Source organism: Manis pentadactyla, chromosome 9 (genome assembly GCF_030020395.1).
Source record: "Manis pentadactyla isolate mManPen7 chromosome 9, mManPen7.hap1, whole genome shotgun sequence".
NCBI classification, from domain to species: Eukaryota; Metazoa; Chordata; class Mammalia; order Pholidota; family Manidae; genus Manis; species Manis pentadactyla.
The window spans coordinates 11419409-11441077 of record NC_080027.1 but is presented as its reverse complement, the minus strand read 5'-3'; the positions used below and the strand labels follow the sequence as shown (position 1 = coordinate 11441077).

At 59.3% G+C, this 21669-nt stretch overlaps 3 protein-coding genes across 7 annotated transcripts; 2 read left to right on the top strand and 1 right to left on the bottom strand.

Moving 5' to 3' along the window:
• Positions 1-2779: 2779 nt before the first annotated feature.
• On the top strand, positions 2780-7858 carry RAD9A (RAD9 checkpoint clamp component A). 4 transcript variants are annotated; one of them, XM_036930919.2, is made up of 11 exons: positions 2788-2997; positions 3083-3153; positions 3593-3721; positions 4165-4279; positions 4368-4467; positions 5759-5868; positions 5956-6065; positions 6156-6220; positions 6313-6450; positions 7152-7359; positions 7440-7858. In XM_036930919.2, the coding sequence occupies exons 1-11, from the start codon at positions 2790-2792 to the stop codon at positions 7533-7535; spliced, it is 1350 nt and encodes a 449-aa protein (XP_036786814.2). In that variant the 5' UTR covers positions 2788-2789; the 3' UTR covers positions 7536-7858. The 4 variants fall into 4 exon arrangements, with proteins under 4 accessions (XP_036786821.2, XP_036786806.2, XP_057362834.1 ...); XM_036930926.2 differs by lacking the exon at positions 6156-6220 and having other exon boundaries at positions 2780-2997; positions 6398-6450; XM_036930911.2 differs by having other exon boundaries at positions 2781-2997; positions 5956-6220.
• Positions 7859-8074: 216 nt separating this feature from the next.
• On the bottom strand, positions 8075-11329 carry PPP1CA (protein phosphatase 1 catalytic subunit alpha). The gene is made up of 7 exons (XM_036930933.2): positions 11171-11329; positions 10493-10624; positions 10102-10332; positions 9427-9531; positions 8818-9041; positions 8600-8734; positions 8075-8525 (listed from the first exon to the last, which is right to left on the bottom strand). The coding sequence occupies exons 1-7, from the start codon at positions 11223-11225 to the stop codon at positions 8415-8417; spliced, it is 993 nt and encodes a 330-aa protein (XP_036786828.1). The 5' UTR covers positions 11226-11329; the 3' UTR covers positions 8075-8414.
• A 133-nt stretch (positions 11330-11462) lies between these two features.
• On the top strand, positions 11463-21315 carry TBC1D10C (TBC1 domain family member 10C). 2 transcript variants are annotated; one of them, XM_036931024.2, is made up of 10 exons: positions 11463-12131; positions 12408-12586; positions 13228-13327; positions 13556-13663; positions 13752-13858; positions 14048-14162; positions 14836-14901; positions 14986-15175; positions 16860-17014; positions 17314-21315. In XM_036931024.2, exons 2-10 carry the CDS (start codon positions 12435-12437, stop codon positions 17659-17661), a joined length of 1341 nt encoding a protein of 446 aa, XP_036786919.1. In that variant the 5' UTR covers positions 11463-12131; positions 12408-12434; the 3' UTR covers positions 17662-21315. The 2 variants fall into 2 exon arrangements, with proteins under 2 accessions (XP_036786919.1, XP_036786913.1); XM_036931018.2 differs by having other exon boundaries at positions 11463-12149.
• Positions 21316-21669: the final 354 nt, after the last annotated feature.

The window sequence follows — 21669 nt, the reverse complement described above, 5'->3', positions numbered from 1 at the left end:
TCTCCTGACGTCTGGTACAGCCCCCATATCATCTCTGGGTCCCTATACTCATCTCTGGCCCTTTCCCAAGTTGCGAGGCCCTCATCCCTCACTGTTCATCTTCCCTCTGGACCTCAAAGGCATTATTGGCTATGCCAATTGCAAGTCTGGAGAGGCTCCCTTCCAGCCCCACAGCCGGGGGAAGTAGGACAGCCAGTTACTGCTCCCCTCCAGAGCTGTGGCCAGATTAGGAGTCCAGGGAAGCCAGAGGCCCTTCTGGGATCACAGTACATCAAGGTTGGAGGGACCTCAGTGAACATATTCATGCCACCAACCACATTATACAGATGAGTAAACAGCCGCAGAGACACGGAGGGACTTGCACAGTTGTGAGTGTAGAGACCCAGGGCCACTGACCCCCAGCTCTAGGCTCCTTTCTGGTGTCTGAGCCCTTTCTGAAGGGTCAGGTGACTTCCAGCTATTGGCAGGTCTGTGTGTCTGAAGACTCAAAAGTTCTAGAGTTTATGCCTCCCTCTCCCTCCCCACAGGGCCCGGCTTGAAAGATCTCAAAGCCACTGGACCCTACAGTCCCTTAGGTGTGGGAGGCACACATGGCTGTGTGACTACCCAAAGCGTCCCCGCTTTGCCTTGCAGGGGGCTCCAGCATCTGTCTCCTGTTCTCATCAGGCTGCTCAGGTAACGGATGTGGGCAGGGGCGGGGGAGGTGTGGTGGCCGTGCTGACTTAACAGCGGTATAAAAAGAAAGGGAGAGCCAGAGACAGGAAAGGTGAGGGAGTGAAGAGCTATGCTAGGCTTTCTTTTTTGACAGAACGTTGAGAGGACAGCTACTGTCCAGGGAAGGGAGGGACATGGGCAGAGGTTGGGAGTTGGATCTGTCTCCCTCATCACGGCACCATGCCAAGAGTGATTCAAAGGCACCTCAGCTTCATTTGGATCACACATCTACTCATTGAACACATGCTAATTGGTCACTGACTGAGAGCCAGGCCGTGTGAGGTACAACAAACAAAACAGACATGGTCCCTGCCCACATGGGGCAGACATACCAGTGGAGAAAACAGCTGTGAAATACGCAGACACATATGAGATGATTTTGCATTGTAGCGAGTGCTGTGGATAACCTGGAGTATGGGCTTAGCTAGAGTATGGTGGTAGGGCAGGGAAACAGAGATAGCCGGTATCTCTGGACAGATGTCTAGAACTGAGCCCCAGGAAGAGAAGAAGCCAGCATGTGACAAGGGAGAAGAACATTCCAAGTGGTGGGAAACAGTATGTGCAGAGATCAGAAGTGGAAAAGGATGCAGGGGTTCAGGGAGCTGACGGGGACAGCATGGCTGTGGAGGAAGGTCACAGGTGGAGGTGGGCGGGCCAGCTCCCGCAGGTTCAGGGGAAGGAAAATGGATTTTATAGCAAGCGTAGTAGGTGGCAACTACTGGATTGTCTAAACAAGGGAGAGGTGTGACACGATTGACATTTTAAGCAGGTAACTTTGGCGCTGAAAGGAGAGTGGACTGGAGGAGGCAGGCTGGAGGCAGGAGACAGCTCAGACAGCTCCTGTCTCCTCCAGGTGAGAGACGACGGTGGTCTGAACCAGGATGACGGCAGTGGAGATGGGTGAGGGCAGAGCTGCCATCTGTTCGGGAGATGGAGCATTCAGGGCTTGCTGAAGGATTGTAGTTTGTGGGATGAGGGAGAAGATGGGGTCAAGGATGCCTGCGTAAAGGCGGTACCATTTACAGTGATCCCCCTGGAAGGAAGGATGGCTTCCCCCGGTGCTCTAGGGAAAGCAGGGAGGAGAACTGAGGGAGAGAGGGAGAAACAAGGTGCGGTTCCGAATTGCATGCCAGGAACTGGAGGGCAAGGGGCCCACGCACGTACAGACGATCAAGGCCAAACCCAAGCCAGCGCTTAAGGAATGCAGGGATGCTGAGGTCCTTTCAGATCACTGCCGAACCTCGGAGAAGCAGGGAACTACAGGTCGGGTTCCCCCAGACGTTCCCTTCCACTTTACACTCCTGTGGACCGAGACCCAGAGCCAGAGAAGACCTCCCCTCCTGAAAAACCCCCTCCTCCTGCAGCCCCAGGGCCTTTTTTAAATGACTAGAGAAGCATGATTTAACCTAGTAAAAACGTTGCCAGCTTCCCATTAGTGCTCCTAATCATGTCAGCCCCTCCTCTGCGAAGCTCACAGACCCACTTTTCTCCCCATGGGGCAAAGCGCCGAGCATCATTGGGCCTTTAGTCTCGCCTTTCCTGCTGGGTACACCTTTCTACCCGGATAATCTTAAATTACTCGATGAAGCAGCCGCAAAGCCAGAAAGAACAGCTACGTCACCACCCCGAGATTCTGCCGCAAGTGGCTTTAATTTCTTTAGAGAGGGTGGCTGCTGCTTGTGTCCGAGGCCCCAGCCGCGACTGGGTGCGGACTGTCTTACTTCGATTCGTATCCCCCAGACACCCAAGGAAATCCATACTTAATGAGTGGCCCGGGCGGGCTCGCCGGCTCAGCTCAGGGGGCGAGTCCCGCGCTCCCTCCCCCGCACCGGGTGCCCTGGGGCCGCGTCCTTCGAGCTCCTCGCGCGCGGTGCGCAGCCGCCGTGGGCCCTGCAGAGCCTCCTGGCTCCCTGCGAACGCGGCAGGGCCAGGGGCGGGTAACGGACCGTGAGTAGTAGAAAGCTTGCCAGGCTCCAGGCGCTTCCCGATCACGTGACCAGAACCCAAAACCGCCACCGTCTCCGTCACGTGACGGCTGCGTCTGGAGCGTTTCTTTCACGTGACGGAGGCGCGCCATGCGGGCCAATGAGGAGGCAGGGGCGGTGAGCGGGAAGGGACCCCCGCATCCACCGCGGCCCTGGGGACCTGGAAGGAAGCAGCGGGCCGGGGCCGGGGCGGAGGCCCGCTCCGGGCCAGCAGCCAGACTCAGCCCGTCGCAGGTCAGGCCCGGCCTCGGTTCTTGGGGCAGCATGAAGTGTCTGGTCACGGGCGGCAACGTGAAAGGTGAGTTGGGGTCGGCTGGGGGGCGGGGGCACGTGTAATTGCCGGAGGCGTCAGCGTAACTCCCGTTTCTCCCACCTGTCCGCAGTGTTCGGCAAGGCCATCCACTCCCTGTCCCGTATCGGGGACGAGCTCTACCTGGAGCCCCTGGAAGACGGGGTGAGGGGCTGGGGCATGGGGGGGGAATGGGGATTCCAACAGGGAAGGGAGCCTTATGCTGGGCTCGAGTCTCACCTTCACCAGGCAGGATGCCTGTGGGCAGATTTATCTGCGCAGTTTCCGTTTGGGCCCTGCCCCTGCCAACTCAGGCCCTTGTGCAAATAGAGAGCAATTGCCCTCCCTGAAGTGCCCAGTGGCAGGTGACAGTAACTAGGAGCAGTGTCAGAATGTGCTCACGGCTGTGTAGGGACCTTGCTGTGGGAGCAGTGCTGCCTCCGACCCCGGGAGGGCTTCATGGAGAAGGTACCCGCTGCCTGGAAGGGTGGGAGGATTTCAGCAGGTGATGGTGCTGGACCAAGTGTGAGCAAAAGTGGGTTAGAGGGCTAGGCCTGCCTGTGCCTTCTGACCGTATCCCTTTCTTCTGCTTTTCCTGGCCCAGCTTTCTCTCCGGACGGTGAACTCCTCCCGCTCTGCCTATGCCTGCTTCCTCTTTGCTCCACTCTTCTTCCAGCAGTACCAGGCGGCCACCCCTGGTCAGGAACCCCTGCGCTGTAAGATCTTGCTGAAGGTGAGGCCCTTCCCTCACCAGTGGTACTGCCTCTGCCCCCGCAGTCTCCACCAACAGTACATCTTCTTTGGCTTTGGGGCATTCAGTAGATGCTAACTGCGGGGAGAGATGTATGCAGGAGCAATCCAGGGCAAAATGCAGTGAGGGGCATAGTGAAGACAACCACAGAGAGTAATGGGAGATATGGAGAGGGTGGTTGATTCTGCCAGGGACCTGGAGTGGTGACATTCAAACTGGTTCTTGAAAAGGTAGGCAGTTATTTCAAGGCATTCCAGATGGGAACAGCATGAACAAAGGCCTAGAAGGGCATGAGTGTCCTGCATGTTGTGAGAACTCCTGTCCTGGCGTGACAGTGCTGCTGATGGGTTAGGTCCTATGTGGGACGTGCAGGATCACCGGTTGGAAGAGGTGCAGCTTTGGGCTGCTGTGTTTCCTCCACTCAGTCGTTCCTGTCCGTCTTCCGCTCTCTGATAATGGTGGAGAAGACTGTAGAGAAATGCTGCATTTCTCTGAATGGAAAGAATAGTTACCTGGTGGTCCAGCTGCACTGCAGATATGGTGAGTGGGCAGCTGGCTGGCCAGGGGCTCCCTAGGGTGTAAGGGTGGAGGTTGGTGAGGTCTGCTGAGACCCTGTTTGCCCATCCAGGAGTGAGGAAGACTCACAACCTGTCCTTCCAGGACTGTGAATCCCTGCAGGCTGTCTACAACCCAGCCCTGTGCCCCCATGTGCTCCGGGCCCCAGCAAGGTGAGCGCGTACCCTGGCTGCAAGCTGAGCCTTAGCTGTCCCTCTCCCTTCTTTGGGCCTCAAGGGTCCATTTAAGAAGGTCCTCCCAGGGTTTCTGTGAACTTCAAAAAGCTCATCCAGCCCAGTTTGCTCTCAGGCCCTTGCCTGGCTCTTTACGGGGAGAGGCGAGAGTGGAGATAGGGTGCTCCCTACTTCATGCTCCTCGCTGTCTTCAGGGGCCTGTGTTCTCTACCCTAAAGGTCTAGATTGGCTTTCCAGCCTCTCAGACCTGTTCTGACTCCCCATGTAGAAGGCAGGTCTCCAGCTGAACAGCCTTGAAGGTCCATCTTTAAGCTTTGGGGCTCCGAGGCTCAAAAGTCCTCCTGTGGGTATTCCCGTCGGGGCAGCCAGTCTCTTCCTACCCGCCTGGGCTCTGGCCTTCAGGAGTTCCCCTGCAAGGCAGGAGGCCAGGGAGGGAAGTCACGGTCCAGGGGGGCTGCCTGAACCAGCCACTGTAGGGTGGGGCCATTCTGCATAGTCAGAGCACCCAGGGAGTGTGCAGGGCCCAGGAGAGGGTGACCCCAGTGGTGACTGAGGTCCTGGCGAACACCAGCGCAGAGAGGAGTGGCTTCCCTCCCACCCTCTCCTGGGTGCTGCTTGTGTTGGCATAAACTCAAGGTCTGTCTGTTTCTTGCGGGCGACATGGGACATGGAAACCTGAAGGTCCTTTGGATCCTGAGTCCTGTTGAGATACCACTCAGGGCTTCTTTGGGGAGAGGGAAAGGGAAGGTTGTCTCTGGTGTGGATTTTAGGGCCGTTTCTTTTTTTCTCTGTATTTTTTAGTGAACAATTATTTTTCTTCTTACGAACCATTTCAAATACATATAAAAGCAGATGTCAGCTCATGTCCCAAATTGTCTTCAAGCAGATTCCAGATGTTATTTCATCTATAAATATTCAGCAGTGTTTATCCCTAAAAGGCAGGGATTTAAAGCTCTTTCTAAAGGCCAAGTTTACAGGGTCGGCGTGGGTGTGGCTTCCACGTGAATGGGCAGGTGCAGCCTGTCCCTCCTTCCACCTTCTCAGGCTTTGCTCTTGTCTGCCGTCCCTTGCTGTGGGCTTCTCTCTTGCAGGAGCCGGGCAGCTTTTGATGGGACAGGGACCAGTGACCTGAACACTGTCCTTCTCCCTGGGGCATGCTAGTCCATGGTGGGTCTGTTTGGGGACTGGTCACTGCCCTGCCTCAGCTCTTCTGAGAATAAAGCCCCCGGGCAGGCTGAGCCCTGGATGTCATACTGTGCCGTCCTCACAGGGTTCTGGGGGAGGCTGTTCTGCCCTTCCCTCCTGCACTGGCCGAAGTCACCCTGGGCATTGGCCGTGGTCGCAGGGTCATCCTGCGCAGCTACCAGGAGGAGGAGGCAGGTGAGGGAGCTGGACGAGGCCTGGGAGGGGAGCACAGCTGGGGGGAGGTAGGGGGAGCTGTGCTTCCTTCTGTTCCCACCCCCACAGACAGCGCCATCAAAGCCATGGTGACTGAGATGAGCATTGGGGAGGAGGATTTCCAGCAGTTGCAGGCTCAGGAAGGGGTAGCCATCACTTTCTGCCTTAAAGAATTCCGGGTAAGGTTCTGCCCCCCACCCCGCCGCCCCACACCACCCGGTCTGCTGTGCTGCACCCCTGGGCCTCACTGCTCTGCCCTCCCCTCCCAGGGGCTCCTGAGCTTTGCAGAGTCAGCAAACTTGCCTCTTAACATTCACTTTGATGCACCGGGCAGGTAATTCCCAGCCTCAGGAAAGGGGAGGGAGGGCTCTGGGATGCCAGGAACTAAAGGGCTCTGACCTTGTCCGGGACCTGCTACCTGCCCAGGCCAGCCATCTTTGCTATCACGGACTCTCTGCTGGATGGCCACTTTGTCCTGGCCACACTCTCAGAGCCCGACCTGCCCTGCCAGGAGCTGCACGCCCCAGGATTCTGCCAGCCAACGCCTCTGCTGCAGGCACTCAGGTGAGGGCCCCCACAACTCCGCGGCCTGTGCTTCCAGCCTCTGGGCCTCCCCCAGCACACACTTCCTGTGCTCACAGCTTCCATCCCTCACGGCTCGGCCTTCCTAGTCAGCTGTGCTCAGACCCCGCTCCCACCCAGGGCTGTGTCCCCAGGGTTGGGCTGGCTTCCTTCTCTGGCTAAGGCCTCCCCTCAGCCTCCCCCTGGGCCAAGGAGGTTAGGGCTGCAGGGAAGCAGGGGACTGCCTGGGGTAGGGGGGAAGCAGGTGTCTGGAAGGGCAGCTGGTTTGGGGAGGATGAGTCCCATGAAGTTTAAGCAGAGGAAGTTTGGTCTGGCCCCCCGCCCAGCATGTCCCTGGGCCCCCAGGCTCTCCAGCTTTGTCTTCTGGGAAGGTTAGGGCTTGGGCCCCGGTGGCCCAGCTCACAGGACTTGCTCCCCTCCCTCTGCTGAGCTAAACTGGCCTCTAGGGTGCCTCCCTCAGGCCCCTACCTGAACTCTGATCAAGTGGATTCCAGGCCTATCCCTCCAGTAAGCCACCACCTAACTCCTGCATCCCCTTCTCTCCAAGTGAGGAAACTGTGGAGCCAAGATCACTGGGGTCACAGCCCCCCTCCCCACTGCCAGACCCCTCTCACCCTGTGGGGGCCGGCCTCTGTACCCCCTTTATTCTCCCTGTTCTGCACTGACACTGTCTCTGCCTGCAGCACACCCCACCTGGATGACTTTGCCCATGACGACATTGACTCTTACATGATTGCCATGGAAACCACTGCGGGCAGTGAGAGCTCACGGGTACCGCCCTGCATTGCCCTCTTGCCGAGCCCCCGGCCTAAGTGTAGCCCCAGCCCCTGCTCTGAGGATGAGGATGAAGCTGAGCCCAGCACAGTGCCTGGGACTCCTCCACCCAAGAAGGTAGGGGCTGGAGGTGGAGGCAGGGACAGGAGGGAGGAAGGCGCAGGCTGCAGAACACACTCTGCTTCCTGTTCTTTCAGTTCCGCTCGCTGTTCTTTGGCTCCATCCTGGCTACCGCACACTCCCCCCAGGGCCCCAGCCCTGTGCTGGCTGAGGACAGCGAAGGAGAAGGCTGAACTGAGAAACCCTAGTTTGTGTCCAGAGGCCCTCAAACAGATGAGGCCATAGCCTCCCTGCCCCCAGGCTGGACCTCTGCCCTGGTGGGTGGTGAAGGTTGGCTTTGCTGAGCTGAGGTGGTCCTCACCCTGGATTGGCCATGGTCCTTTCATCCCCCTGCCCAGCCTCCAACTAATCATGTGTGCTGCCACCAGACAGCAGGTCCACACGGGGCCTCAGACCAAACTCCAACCATGTCCCCAGGGCTGGCCACCTGACTCTCCTAAGCCCACCGCCCTAAGGAAAAAAATCACTGTGGGGCTGCTGGCCCCTGTTGATTCACTGTCTTTACCAATCAATCATGATCTGTGCATCCCTCAAATTCTGGGCACACATTTTTCTTAATGTTCCTTGGTCCTTGGAATTATAAGAGCCCTGCAGACCTGCGTACGTAGCTGGGGTTGCCCTGGCTGGGCTCTGTGCCCAGCAAGCCTGCCCTCCCAAGTGGCTCTGGGCAGAAGGGCTGCCAAGCCAGGACAAGGGAGACAGAGGCTGTGGCGAGAATCCAGCTTTGACCTTTATTCAAGAGACCAGGTGGGTTGCCCCAGGATCCTGCTGCCAGCCGTGAGGCCAAGCAAGGCTGGAGACTCCCAGCCTGGCCCTGCTTGCCCTGAACTGCAGCCTCAGCCCCAGGGTCCTGCTTGCAGCCACTACAGGCGCAGGCAGAAGGAGCCCTGGGGGACCGGACACTGCTTATTGATTCATTAAAAAAAAAAAAAAAATACACCAAGGCTCTGTGTTCCCCGTGACAGGTGGGCCCAAAGGGCCAGCGTGACCTCCCACAGCCATGTGATTTCTGTACAGTCCACCATCTGGGGCAGAGGGCGGGCTCCCAGAGGCTATTTCTTGACTTTGGCGGAGTTGCGGGGTGGGGTGATGGGCCGCCCTCCAGGGTTCAGGCCACTGAACTGCCCATATTTCCCCTTGTTCTTGTCGGCGGGCTTGAGGATCTGAAAGAGACAAAGCTGGTCAGGTTCACAGGGTGAAGCCATGGGCCGCAAGCCCCATCCTCTTCCATCCCCACCTGGAAGGAGCACATGAGTGTCTCGTCCACACTCATCATGGCGCCCGCATTGTCAAACTCGCCACAGTAGTTGGGAGCTGAGAAGAGTGTCACCAGCTGCCGCTTGGCAAAGAATTCGTAGCCATCTTCTACCACCTGGACAAGGATGGGGGCAGTTAGCTCAGCAGGTGCTGGCTGCTCAGCTCTTGCTCCCACCTCGTCCAGTGCTGCCAGCCCACCTGGTGCGCCCGGCAGATGAGGTCTAAGTCATGCTTGTGCAGGAACTTGGCCACCACCTCAGCCCCGAAAGTAAAGGACACGCCACGGTCGTTCTCGCCCCAGCCCTGCACGTCCTTGTCAGGGTCAGACCACAGCAAGTCACACAGCAGGCCCTGGTCAGGTACGTCTGTGGGCCGCATGATACGCCGAATCTGCTCCATGGACTGCAGGTCTGGAGATAGGCCTGGGGGAAATGGGGGACACTTCTTCAAATAAGCCTCAAAACAAGGACTCCCCTTCTCCAGAAACCCTTTGCCAGTCAGCCTCAGCCTTCCTCCCACCAGCCCTGGGATTCCAGGCAGGCAGAACTCATCACCTGCCTCTCCAGGTCCCTGCCTTCAGCTCAGAGCTCCCTGTAAGGAGGAGATGAGCCAATTCCACACACCACTACAGCAGGGGAGTGCGGGCTGCCTAACACTGGGGTGTGGTGGGACTTCCTGGAAAAAGTAACACTAGCCAAGAGCCCAGGGAGAGCTGTTGCAGGCAACTGAGAACAGGTCCCCCGGCTAATAAGAGCTTCATTCCAGGCCCCCAGGGGGCTGGGCTCTTCCTTCCCAAGCAGCCCTCACCTCCGTGGCAGCAGAAGATCTTCTCGTCCACGATGGCAGCGATGGGCAGGCAGTTGAAGCAGTCGGTGAAGGTTTTCCACAGTTTAATGTTGTAGCGTCTCTTGCCTGCCCGGAGGAAGGAGGTGGCTGCCAAAGAGGCTTGTCTGCCCCACCTTCAGCCTGGGGTTCTGGGCCCAAGGTTTTTTCTGGGCTGTTCAGACACAGCTAGGAGGCAAGAAGGGACACCCCCCCCCTTCCCTCACCCCAGTGCCTACGAGCCTTCCCAAAGCAGCTGAGTCCACAGGAACCCCGGAGTTCCAATCTGAACAAGCCTCTTCCCAAGCCCTGTGAGGCCAGGCCAAGACCAGGCCTGGTTTATCTCAAGCTTCTGGCCAGCCAATCCCCAGCCAATCCAGTCTAGATCATCCTAAGTGCTTCAGTAACATGTGTACTGGAGGGGAGTGTCACTGGACAGGGCCCTGCATCAGAACAGGATAGCCCTTCAGCCAGCGACCATCCCAGGCCCTTCTGGAGAGCCAGGCACCATGCCAGGAGGGCAGGGCCCTGCCTTCACGGAGCTTGTAGTCTAGCAGGTGTCCACACAGACACCCCTATTGCCAGGCTAACAGGAGGGTCCCACTGAATAGCAGGGAGAGCCCTTCAGGACTTCTATAGTCCCAGGCACAACCTACTCACACTCATCATAGAAACCATAGATCCGGTTGATGCTGGCACACTCATGGTTCCCACGGAGCAGGAAGAAGTTCTCTGGGTACTTGATTTTATAGGCCAGCAGCAGGCAGATGGTCTCCAGAGACTGCTTGCCCCGGTCCACATAGTCCCCCAGGAAGAGGTAGTTGCTCTCTGGAGGAAAGCCGCCGTACTCAAACAGCCGCAGAAGGTCGTAGTACTGGCCATGGATGTCACCTGTGACCCAGGGGACCAGATCAGCACTAGCTGCCGGTTCTAGACTTGAACTCGGGGCCAAAGCTGGGCTCAAGGGAGGAGTGATCCAGGGACTTTGTGGGAGAGGGGAGACAGGCAATGCCACTTTCAGTAAGCAAAGGGGCCTGGGCAGGGGGCTCACCACAGATCTTGAGGGGTGCCTCCAGCTCCAGAAGAATTGGCTGGCTCAGGAAAATCTCCCGGGATTTGAGGCACAGACCACGTATCTCGTTCTCTGTCAGCTGCACATTCTTTCCAGGCCTCGAGCCCTGCACTGGGAGCGGAATGGGACGTCAGGACACTGGTCCCTCAAGTAGGAGGAAGGTGGGCGACCCCGGTAGCCCCATGGGCACTTCTGGGGACGCCTGGGTCCCTCCTTGCCCAGGGGCAGCTGCTGGAGCTGAGCCTTCGGGAACCTCCGTCTCATGCCTCCCAGGATGGGACCCCAACTACCCTCAAGGTACTAGAGAAGGGATGGGATTGCTGTGCGCAAGGGCCTGCCACCCAAAACCCCACAGCGCAGGGCTCATTTCCAGGGGGGCTACGCTCCGCAGGTTTCTCCCTCTCCCCAGGACCCCAGGCCAACCCGGACGCCCCTGGCCCAAAAGAGGGGTCTGCTCCCGGTGCTGGAGTGGCCCCAAACCTCCCAGGCGCGCCGCGACCTGGGGGAGCGGCTGTGGCCGCGGGACCTCGCGGCCCGTCCCCGCCCTGTCTAAGCTGGCCCCGGGAGCTGCAGGCCCGCCCGCGCGCCATTTCCGGGCCGGGCAGGGGGGCAGGGGGCGAGGGCGCGGCGAGCGCCGACCTCCCCGGCCCGGCCAACCTTCCAGCAGGCGCCCGATAATAGAATCCAGGTTGAGTTTCTCGCTGTCGGACATGGCGGCGCCGCCGCTCCGGCCCAGCAGCTCCGGGCCCGCTCCTGCCTCCCGCCCTCCCGCGCCTCCTTCCGGCCTGGGCTCCTTCCGCCGCCCCGGCCCGCCTCCCTCGGGCGCCCTCCCCGCCCCGCCCGCCGCTGCCCCCGCGCTCTAACGCCTCCGCCGGACGCCGGCGCCGCGGACGCGGCAGCCCGAAGGGGCGGGGCTTGGGCCGGGTTCTGCGGGCCTGGGGCGGGGCGGGGTCGAGCCTGGCCCCGCCCTTGAGGAGTTGCCCAGCCGGTTCCGAGGACATGGGGCCGGAAGTACTGTAGAGGTTGTTTTTCTGTTTCGGACGCTAATCGGCTCTTCAAAGCCCTGCCCTGGGCGGGAGCGTGGAGTGAACCCATTAATAACCAAACACCTCGAAGTGCAGAAAAGGAAACTGAGGCTCCGAGACAGCAAGGGGCTGGTCCAATATGCGGGCTTCACATTCGCTAATACCAGACCCGGACACCTGCTGCTGAACTTCGGAGCTTATTTTGATCCATACTGCCTGTACTCCACAGTAAATGAGTATTGTTGCCTTTTAAGTAGCATGATAATGCTACATTGTGTGCATGTTAAAAGTATTACTTTGTGAAGAGCAAACATTAAATAAACCATAATTCTCATTGGAATCCAGTGTTTCACATGCTGGTAACCTCAAAACCGGAGGCAGCCTGGCCTGGCAGGTCCTGGCCCACGGCATCCAGCACTAGAACCCAAACCTGTAGCCACCCAGCCCGCAGGGAGGGTGGGAGGAGCCCGTGGCCCAGGAGCACTGGGGCAGGCCGGAAGAGCTTCAAAGAGGAAGGGGTAACCCCCCCAACTTGGGAGGGCCCCCCCAGCGGGTTGCTGAAGCTGCTGCTGAGGAGGAAGTGAGAGGAGGAGGTGAGGTGCGGCAGGGAGGTAAGCTGGGCTGCGGGGCAGGAGCTGGGCCTGGGGCTGGACCTCTGTTCAGAAGCCTGGCCTTTCTGTCACTTCAGGGCTTCAGGGCCTACCCACCCCCACCCCAGTAGAGGGGACGGAACGGTCTTGTGGAAATACCCTGAAACTTCCCCGCTTTGATGCCACAGCCAGGTTTTGGGGCTGGGGACTGGCTGGACAGGAGCCCAGGCTCCAGGCTGGCTAGGAGCTGCCTCACCCTGGCTCTCCCACATCTTGCAGCCCGTGGCAGAGGGGGTCTGGGGCACCATGGCCCAGGCCCTGGGGGAGGACCTGGTGCAGCCTTGCGAGCTGCAGGATGACTCCAGCTCTCTGGGGTCTGACTCAGAGATGAGTGGGCCTGGCCCGTATCGCCAGGCTGACCGCTACGGCTTCATTGGGGGCAGCTCCGCAGAGCCATGGTAAGTGGGGAATGGGTGGGTGCAGTGAAATGCCAGGATTGAGGATGGGGGCTGAGGGCTGACTTCTAGAGTGAGGCTCAACCTCGAGGGTCCTGGGATGGTCTGGGGCCTCAGCCAGGGTCACCCCTCCTCAGGCTCCTTGTGGAGTCCTAAAGTTGACAGGGGTGGATGGGAGGGTCCCTGTGTGTCTCTTTTACTCCCAACCTCCAAGGGTTTGCACCCATACTTGAGACCAAACATCTTTCTCATTTTAATCTCTGGCCCAAGAATCCCAGATCCAAAACACAGAACCAGACTCCAGCTCAGGACTCCTGGCTTCTAGTCCAGGGCTCTGTCCACCCAGCTCTTCCTCTGAATACTCTGTGTCCCTGTCCTGGGGAAAAGCCACCGAGCCCCTCCTCCAACACCTATACACCCCCTTCAGTCTCTCCTGCTTCTGCCCACCTTGGAGCCACATCCTTTCCTGTCCCCATGACAACCTCTGGCAACTCCGGGGGTACAGGTCACCTCCCAGGGCTTCCCAGAGATCTCCAGGGTCGGGAACTGAGCTCATCCCTCACCTGGGTAGCATGGAGGGTGGCAGATGTGGGCTCTAGGTAACAGCTGCGCAGAGCCTGGATGCCTGTGCCATGTGCCCCCAGGCCAGGTCACCCTCCTGCAGACCTTATCCGCCAGCGAGAGATGAAGTGGGTGGAGATGACTTCACACTGGGAGAAAACCATGTCCCAGCGGTACAAGAAGGTGAGAGGGAGAGGGTCCTACCAGGCCGCCTCGGCCCGGCCCCCTTTGCCTTGGCCCACACTGCGGTGAAACTTACCCCTCACCCTACCCCAACTGCTGTCCCAGCACCTCTCTTTTCTCCCTACCACCCAATGGCTCTGGACCGATGACAAATTGTGCGTGGGGCCTGACAACAGGAACCCGGGAGGCTGGCCTGGCCTAACAGGGCTCCCTTGGCCTCACCCACAGGTAAAGATGCAGTGCCGGAAAGGCATCCCCTCTGCTCTGCGGGCCCGGTGCTGGCCTCTGTTGTGCGGGGCCCACGTGTGTCAGAAGAACAGCCCTGGCACCTATCAGGTAAGGGTGTCCACAGAGGTCCCACCTCCCTTTCCCAGAGCCCCTCAGCACTCTGAGCCCTCACACTCACCTTCCTGCCCACCCACAGGAACTGGCTGAGGCCCCCGGAGACCCACAGTGGATGGAGACCATTGGCAGGGACCTGCACCGCCAGTTCCCTCTGCATGAGATGTTTGTGTCACCCCAGGGTCACGGGTATGAGCCTGGCGATGCCCAGGGACCCCCAGTCCCACACCCCTAGGGGCTTTGGTCCTGACTGAGCTCTGTATTCTTGCACCTCAGAGGACTCAGCAAGGCCTGGGGGACTAAGGCCTGGGAAGAAGCTGCTAGAGGGTGGGCGGGGATACCTGGAGGATGGGCTCCTAATGGGATCTTCTGGCGCAGGCAGAAGGGGCTCCTGCAGGTACTCAAGGCCTACACTCTGTATCGGCCTGAACAGGGCTACTGCCAGGCCCAGGGCCCTGTGGCTGCTGTGCTGCTCATGTATCTGCCCCCGGAGGTGAGTGCCCTCAACCCTGCTCCAGGGATCCATGAACCCCAACCCAGGGGCTCTGACTTTAGGCACCTAAGACCCTTGACCCCTAACCCTAGTGACTTAGTAATTCTGTCCCCTCAACCCATGACCCCCAAGCCCCATGAACTCCAGCCTCAGGGACCTGGTATCCTTGACTCTCAGATCCTGTCCTAGTGACCCAGGGCCTCATGACCATCAACCTCAGTGACCTTCAAGCCCAACCACCTTGACTCCAGGAAGGTGGGACCCTTCACCCCTGCCACTTGCCCCAGTGATCCAGGAGTCTGGACGTTATCACTTTGACCTCATGACTCCTGATTCTGAACCCTGTGACCATGATCCCTGACCCCAGTGACCCCAAGAACCCAGGACTTAAACTTTAGGACCCTCCCAACCCCTGATCAGTGAGCCCAATCCTATGACCCTGAAATTCAATACCCTGAGCCCTGTAAATTCCAATCCCCTAAACTCATTGTTAGGCCTCTGTCTGGGCAGGGGGAGGTTTTAGGTAAGAGCCCCTGGCACTGAGTACAGGCTCCTGGCTCCAGAGCCACGCCAGCTGGTGTCCAGGCCCCCCGCTGTGCCCCTTTCCCTGCCCTATGGGTCCCTCTGTGGTCCCATCCCCAGGGTGCACTCACGGCCTGTGTCCTGCCCTCAGGAGGCCTTCTGGTGCCTGGTACAGATCTGCGAGGCCTACCTCCCTGGCTACTATGGGCCCCACATGGTAAGAGGCTGGGCTGTGGCTGGGGAGGTGGGTGGGGCAGAGCCTGGGGTTTGGGAGCAGAGGTGCTGACGGACTTGGCCGCAGGAGGCTGTGCGGCTGGATGCCGAGGTGTTCATGGCCCTGCTGCGGCGGCTGCTCCCGCGTGCACACAAGCACCTGCAGCAGGCGGGCGTTGGGCCCCTACTCTACCTGCCTGAGTGGTTCCTGTGCCTCTTCGCTCGCTCCCTGCCCTTCCCCACAGTGCTGCGTGTCTGGGACGCCTTCCTCAGCGAGGGTGAGTGGGCCCCCTGACCCGGGGGACGCGGGGCAGGGCCTTGAGGTGCACGGGAATGAGTAAGGCCCTGCTGCCCCCTGCCGCTGCCAGCCTTGGCCCTGGGTCTGGGTGCCAGGTGTGCTGAGGGTGATGGCACCCTGCAGCTCTGAGGAACCAGCCCAGCTCTGGTGCCCACCTCTGTGTGCTGAATGGTGGCCCCGCAACCCCGCAGTGATGAGATCGTAAGGAGGGCAGGCTGGGGCCAGGGAGGCCGCCCCGAGGTACATGGACAGGTCATAGCAGTGGAGCTGCTCCGGCCTGGGCTCTGGGGGCGGGGCCTGGGCTCTGGGGGCGGGGCCTGGGCTCAGTGGGGCACGGCCAATGGTAGGAGTAGGAGCACTCATCCCCAGAACCCATAGGCACTTGGGTAGTGCTCACTGGTGCCAGGCGCTGCTCTGGACGCCAGGGTAAGTGAGAGAGGCCTACATTCTGGTGGCAGCGGGTTTGGGAGATGATAGTAACCAAATTAATAAGATATTTATGGTTTGTCATAAGTGCCATGAAGAAAATAAAACAAGGGATGTGACAGGGTGGCGGTGGGGGGGCAGCGGGAGGGGAGTGCCATTCTGCTCTGGCTGTTCCGTGGAGGTGACAGGCTTATAGGGGCAGTGCAGAGGCAGACGACTGGGAGGCACACTGCCCACAGAGTCCAGGCTGTGGACAACTTGGGAGCTTCAGGCATGGAAAGAGGTGAGGCCAGAGCACTGGATGCTGGGCCAGGCCAAGAGTGCAGAGAGTTGGGCAGAGCTGAGCTGGACTCTGGGGCCTTGAGGCTCTGTCTTGGTACCACCATCAAGTAACCCACCTACATTCCGTGCTGCCTAGGTTGTCCAGAGATCGCAACCATAAAAGAGTAGAAATCAGTCAGTGCATTTATTGAGCACCTGCTGTGTGCCCAGTTGGCTCCAGGCTGCCCTAGAGCTCTGGCCACAGTGCCCATGTCTCCATCTACATATCACCTCCCCTCCCACTGAGACCTTGAGGCCTGGGCGGGGCAGGGCCTCTCACTGTGCCTCTGCTGTCCTTGCCCACAACACCAAAGACAAGCCCTGCCACAGGCACCCTTTCGTAACAATGATGACATCAGTAGTCGTTATCATTCCTTTACAAGTCCTAATTGTCACTAGGCCTCCCTGGTCCCCTGAGTGCTCTTCTCAGTAGACCCAAGGTTGCCAGAAATGGATTCTGAGGCTCTAAGAACAGCCCGAGGTCACGCCCATGCATGTGCCTGTGTTGTGTGTGCATGTGTGCTCTATGCTCTCAGTGTAGGAGTGAGGAGCTCTGGCTAGAATCTCTCTAAAATCAGAAGGTCACAGATCTGAGCTGGCCAGGCCTCAACAGGCACCCACCCAGCCCTTCCATGCATGGATGAGGAGCTGAGGCCCAGAGAGAGAAGGCTGGGTGTGAGGTGGTCCGTAGTCCCAGCTCCTGGCAGGCTTCTCTCTCTGTCTGGAACATCTGTGGCTGCTGAGACTTACTCCCCAGGGGCCCCAGATTGCTGTCTACTCTCAGTTTTTTGCTGTGGGCCTGATTGACTCAGGGCCCAGGCTGCAGAGCTCCAGGACAGTAGAAGGAGGGCAAGTTCAGGTGCAGAACTGAGGAGGGGCAGGGCTGACCCCCTACTGAGTGATGCCTGGACCTGCAGGTGTGAAGGTGCTGTTCCGTGTGGGGCTGACGCTGGTGCGCCTGGCACTGGGCACCACAGAGCAGCGCCTGGCCTGTCCGGGGCTCCTGGAGACACTTGGCGCCCTTCGAGCCATCCCCCCTACCCAGCTGCAGGAGGAGGTGTTCATGTCCCAGGTGGGTGCCCCCTGCCCACCCTCCACAGTAGCCCAGTTCCTGCCACCAAGTTTGGGAAGCTGAGTCCCAAGGTGGGAAGTCAGAGTGAGAACTGGGGCTCAGTTCCTATCCTCTGAGTAGCAAAGAATGTGAAAACCCCAGGCCTCACGTGGCTTTCCGTGGCTCCCTTAGCAAAGTAGTCTGTCAGCCCCTCAGCCCTCAGCCACTTCCTGGGGCGGTGTGCTGCCCGCCCCGTGGGGACCTCATCGTTTCCTGCCCTCCCCCATCCAGGCAGGCTCAGTACTAAGTGTTCCCCACAGGTGCACAGCGTGGCCCTGTCCGAGCAGGACCTGCGACGGGAGATCAGGGCGCAGCTGGCCCGGCTGCCGGAGTCGGGGTCTGGGCCACCCCCGAGGCCACAGGTCCGCCTGCCCGGGGCCCAGGCCATCTTTGAAGCCCAGCAGCTGGCAGGGGCACGGGGAGACACCAGGCCTGAGGTGCCCCGCATTGTGGTGCAGCCCCCGGAGGAGCCCAGGCCGCCACGGCGCAAGCCCCAGACCCGAGGCAAGACTTTCCATGGACTCCTGACCCGGTCCAGGGGGCCCCCCATTGAGGGCCCCCCCAGGTCACATCGAGGCTCCACCTCCTTCTTGGACACCCGATTCTGAAGGTCCTACTTCTGAGGGTATCATGGACTCGGTCACCTGTACAGCTGATGCCCACCTCACCAGTCAGCACGGCACTTTAGAGCTGGGATTTGGTGACTCAGCTCCCTTCCCACAGACTGTGTCAGGCTCAAGGATGAAGGAAGGTCACAGGGTGGGCTTTTGAGGGTCCAGGCCCCCCATCTGCCCATGGAGCAGTCCTGGTGCCTGGGCTCTTGCGAGCCTGGAAGCTGGCGCTGAAGGAGTGTGGGGGCAAGGGCAGCTGGCTAGGCTAGGGTACCCCAGGGGGCTCCTGTTGAGGCCTGGAATAAAATCTGACAGAGGCTTGGATGGAGTTAGAGTGAACGCCACCCATCCCAGCCTGGACGGGCTGCCCCTTCCCCTCCCACGCTCACCTCCCTCCAGTTCTGCCTCTCCTGGTCCAGCCCTGGACGCACCAAGGCCGCCCATTGGCTGCTGGAAGGTGTTTACCAGCAACAGGAGCCAATGGTAAGCTGCCTTGCCCAGCCTCCTGGGGGCAGGTAAGGCTCCTGCACCTGTGGGAGGAGAACACCCCAAGTGGATTCTAGGCCCAGAAGTGGGGCTCTATCCCCTATGCTGCCCCTCCCCTTGGTTCAAGACCCCTTGGGGATAAGGGGACTCTAACCCAAGTCTGTCCCCCACCCATGGTCCTGGTCCCATCCTCAGAGAGAGCTAGGCGAGAACAAAGGCCTAGTGTGCCAGAACAAAGGAGAAAGGTCCCGCCGGCCCTTGCCCCCTCTCGAAGCCTCCGCTGCACCCCCTCGGGACTGCCACCATGGAAACCCCCTCCTACACTCACTAATTGCTCCTGTGGGTGCCTGGGGTGCCTGGGACATGAGCCATCACCAGGACAACAGGGCTGGTTCCAATGCAGGCTTGTGTCCCTCCAGTGCCCGTTCCAGGGTGCCCCACCACCCTGCCTCCCTGGGCGCCCTTCCCCCCCAGGTTGGAAGGTGCAGGATAGGGGCAGCGCAGGGCTCAGGAGCACTGGGAGAAAGTGTCTGGAGTCCCACTTAAATGGTGGAGGACTCAAGCTGCCTGTCCCAGGGGCTGTGCTGGAACACAGGTGTGGCCACTGGTCAGAATGTTCTAGAGACAGGGCCACAGGCTGAGGAAATGCCCTCACTCTGCATACGGTCACATGGTGCTTACTGTGTGCGGGCCAGGCCCTGGGTCCAGGGCAGACCTTCCTACCCTCAAGGAACCTGGAGGAGGGATTCACAGGAGATCCAGAACCAGACCTGCAGTTTCCTGGGGGAAACAGAGGCCCAGGGGGACAGGGAACTTGGCCAAGGCCTCGCTTCCCAGGACAGATCCAAGGGTTACCCCTGCCCCCCACTATGGGCACCCCTCGTGGGGTGCTCTCCCTCCTGCTCCCACCCACTGCCCCTGCTCCTCCGAGTGTGGGGCGGCAGCTGGGTCCCTGAAGTTAAGGAGAGCTTCCGACGCTTCTCTCCGCCCGGACCTGGGATGCCTGCAGCTCAGCGACAGCCCCCTCACTGCAGCTCACAGGACGCTTCCTCAGACCCCTCCGCCCACACCCCCTCAGAGGGTGGCACAGAGAGCCTCCTGAGAGGAATGGGGAATGGAGGTCCCCAAGGCAGAGTACCAGCCCAAGATTGCAGGGCGGGGTGGAGCCAGCCAGAGGGCTGGTCTCTGCCTCCTAGATGATGCCTTAGCTCTGGAATTGGGCATCTAATGGAATCTCAGGCACTGTAGCAGATGGGGGGGGCTTGCCCCAGGAATCCACCCATAAACGCCCTGCCCTCCATGGGCTCAGCTCTGTTCCCGTAGTGGGGGAGCAGAAAAGCAGCAGCCTCAGCCCGAGGGCTAAGGATCCTTCATGAGGCTGGAAGGGGGGCCACAGTGGCAGAGGGTCCCCCTGGATGCAGACCCTAGAGGCAGGTGGTCTCCTGCAGGGCCCCTCCGGCTGAAACTGAGTCATTACCTTTTCTACTCAGGGAAGCATTTCCTGGGCAGGTGCCATTATCAACCATCTCTTTGGGGAGCCTGAGGTGAGGGGTCAGCTCCTTCCTCATGCAGACACTTCTGCACGCGCTGTCCACACAAGGCAGTGCCTCCCTGCCTCCCCCGGCGCTCTTCCCCGCAGTTGGAAGGTGCAGGGTGGGGGCAGGGCCAGCCCCTACAGCACCTGTGGCTGGTCTGGAAAAGATGCCTCCCTTCCTGGCACATGCAGCTCAGCCTGGCAGAGGGGAAAGTGACTACTCAGAGGGGTATTTTTGTGCAGTGAGCAGCCTGTACAACGGCATTCAGTGAACCTGGCAGCCCCAGCTCCCTGCAAACCTGTCTCAAAAGGGGCTCAGAGAAGGCAAGCTGTGCATCTGAGAGCACTCAGCCTGTGGGGACCAAGGCTGGGATGGCACCTCGCAATGTCTGTCAGCCTAGGTTAGCCCCAAAGACAGGAGTGTGGACAGGCAAAGAAGTGGAAGGGCAAATGGATCCTCGCCTTGGTCTTGGGCAGGGGGGAGGCATGATCTCCATCTTGCACAACCAGCAGCCCAGAGGTCCCCCCAGCCCCATGCTGTCTGTCCAGAGGTCAGACTTGGATTAAGTCCCTGAGTGGGAAAAGCCCTTTCACTGTCTCTCAGCCTCAGTTTCCTCCTACAGACAATGGGATAATAGTAGCTCAGACCCCAGAACCGAGAGCCCTCTACAAGTCTCATTATTATAATGATTGTAAAGCCAATTGGGCGGCAGCCTCTACCCAACCCTTACCTGGCTTAGTTCAGCCTCAGGTGACCTCCAGGCTCTAGTGGCAGGGACAGAATAGAACTGCCCTGCTAGTCTGCATGCCCCGAATCCCAGGGCCCTGGGCCTGTGCTGCGGTTTCCCAACCCCGATTTTCCTCCCTGCATCCACAAGGCAAATGCCATCACAGCCGGTACCCAGCCAGGGTGGTCTGGGAGGGGGCACAGAGGACGCTGCTCCCTGTGCACATAGGCACATGCTCTGGCAGAGGAAAGAGCCCAGCTTCCTCTCTCGCCGCTGTGTGACCTTGGGCAAGTCACACCACCTCTCTGAGCCTCACTGTTCTCATCGGTAAAAGGCAGAGAATCACAACTGCTATTGCTCAGGGGTAAGTGAGATGCAGCACACACAGCCTTCCGCACAGTGCCTGGGGTAAGATCAAGAAACGCTTGCTGATCTTGACAGAGCTACTGAGTGCTTGCCTTTTGCTGGGGTCCCCGGTCCAGCCAAGCCTGGGTGGAAGGATGCTTTGTAATCCCCATTCAAAGCCCGAAACACTGAGTCTGCAGAGGCTGCATAGCTTGTGTTAAAAACAAAACAGGCCCAAATGGAGTTGCTTCTGCTAAGTTCCATGTCACCAACCTGACACTTACTTAGTTTCAGCTCTCCCAGAAATGGAATCTTAAACCAGTCGATCAAGAATCGTGTGATCAGCTGGTCATCTGCCTGATAGACCCCTGCCATCCCTTAAAGGAAAGTGACCTCCCAGTGACCACCCCACTTTTTTGCCTAGTAAAACTTCCTTGTTCCTGCTGCCTAATGCCTGTAAACATCTTCCATTCTGTACAGCTCAGCTCCTTTCTGCTGGATTAGATGTTGCTGGAGTTGTGAATTGTTGAATAAAGCCAGTAAGATCTTTAAAATTTATTCAGTTTAATTTTGTTTTTTAATACTTACGTGTCAACGGTCATGCTCTTTGATGTCATCTGTGCCCCACCCCTGTTCCCACCAGTAGCAACCCATGCAGCAAGAGAATCAACTTTCTCAGGTGGCACCAGGCACCCGGGCCAGCTGTGGGGGTGGCCGTGTCTGGACCGGGAGCTGGGAGAGCCCAGAGGAGCCATGCCTGCACAGGTTGTGTAGGGAATGTAGGCTGGCCTGGGAGACCCTGGGTGAATCCCTCTTCTCTCCTGAGTCCCTCCAGTGGCCGGTGGGAGTGTGAGTCCCCACAGGCTGCTCTATATGCAGTGGTAGAGAGCATACTGGAGCTGCCACCTCTGT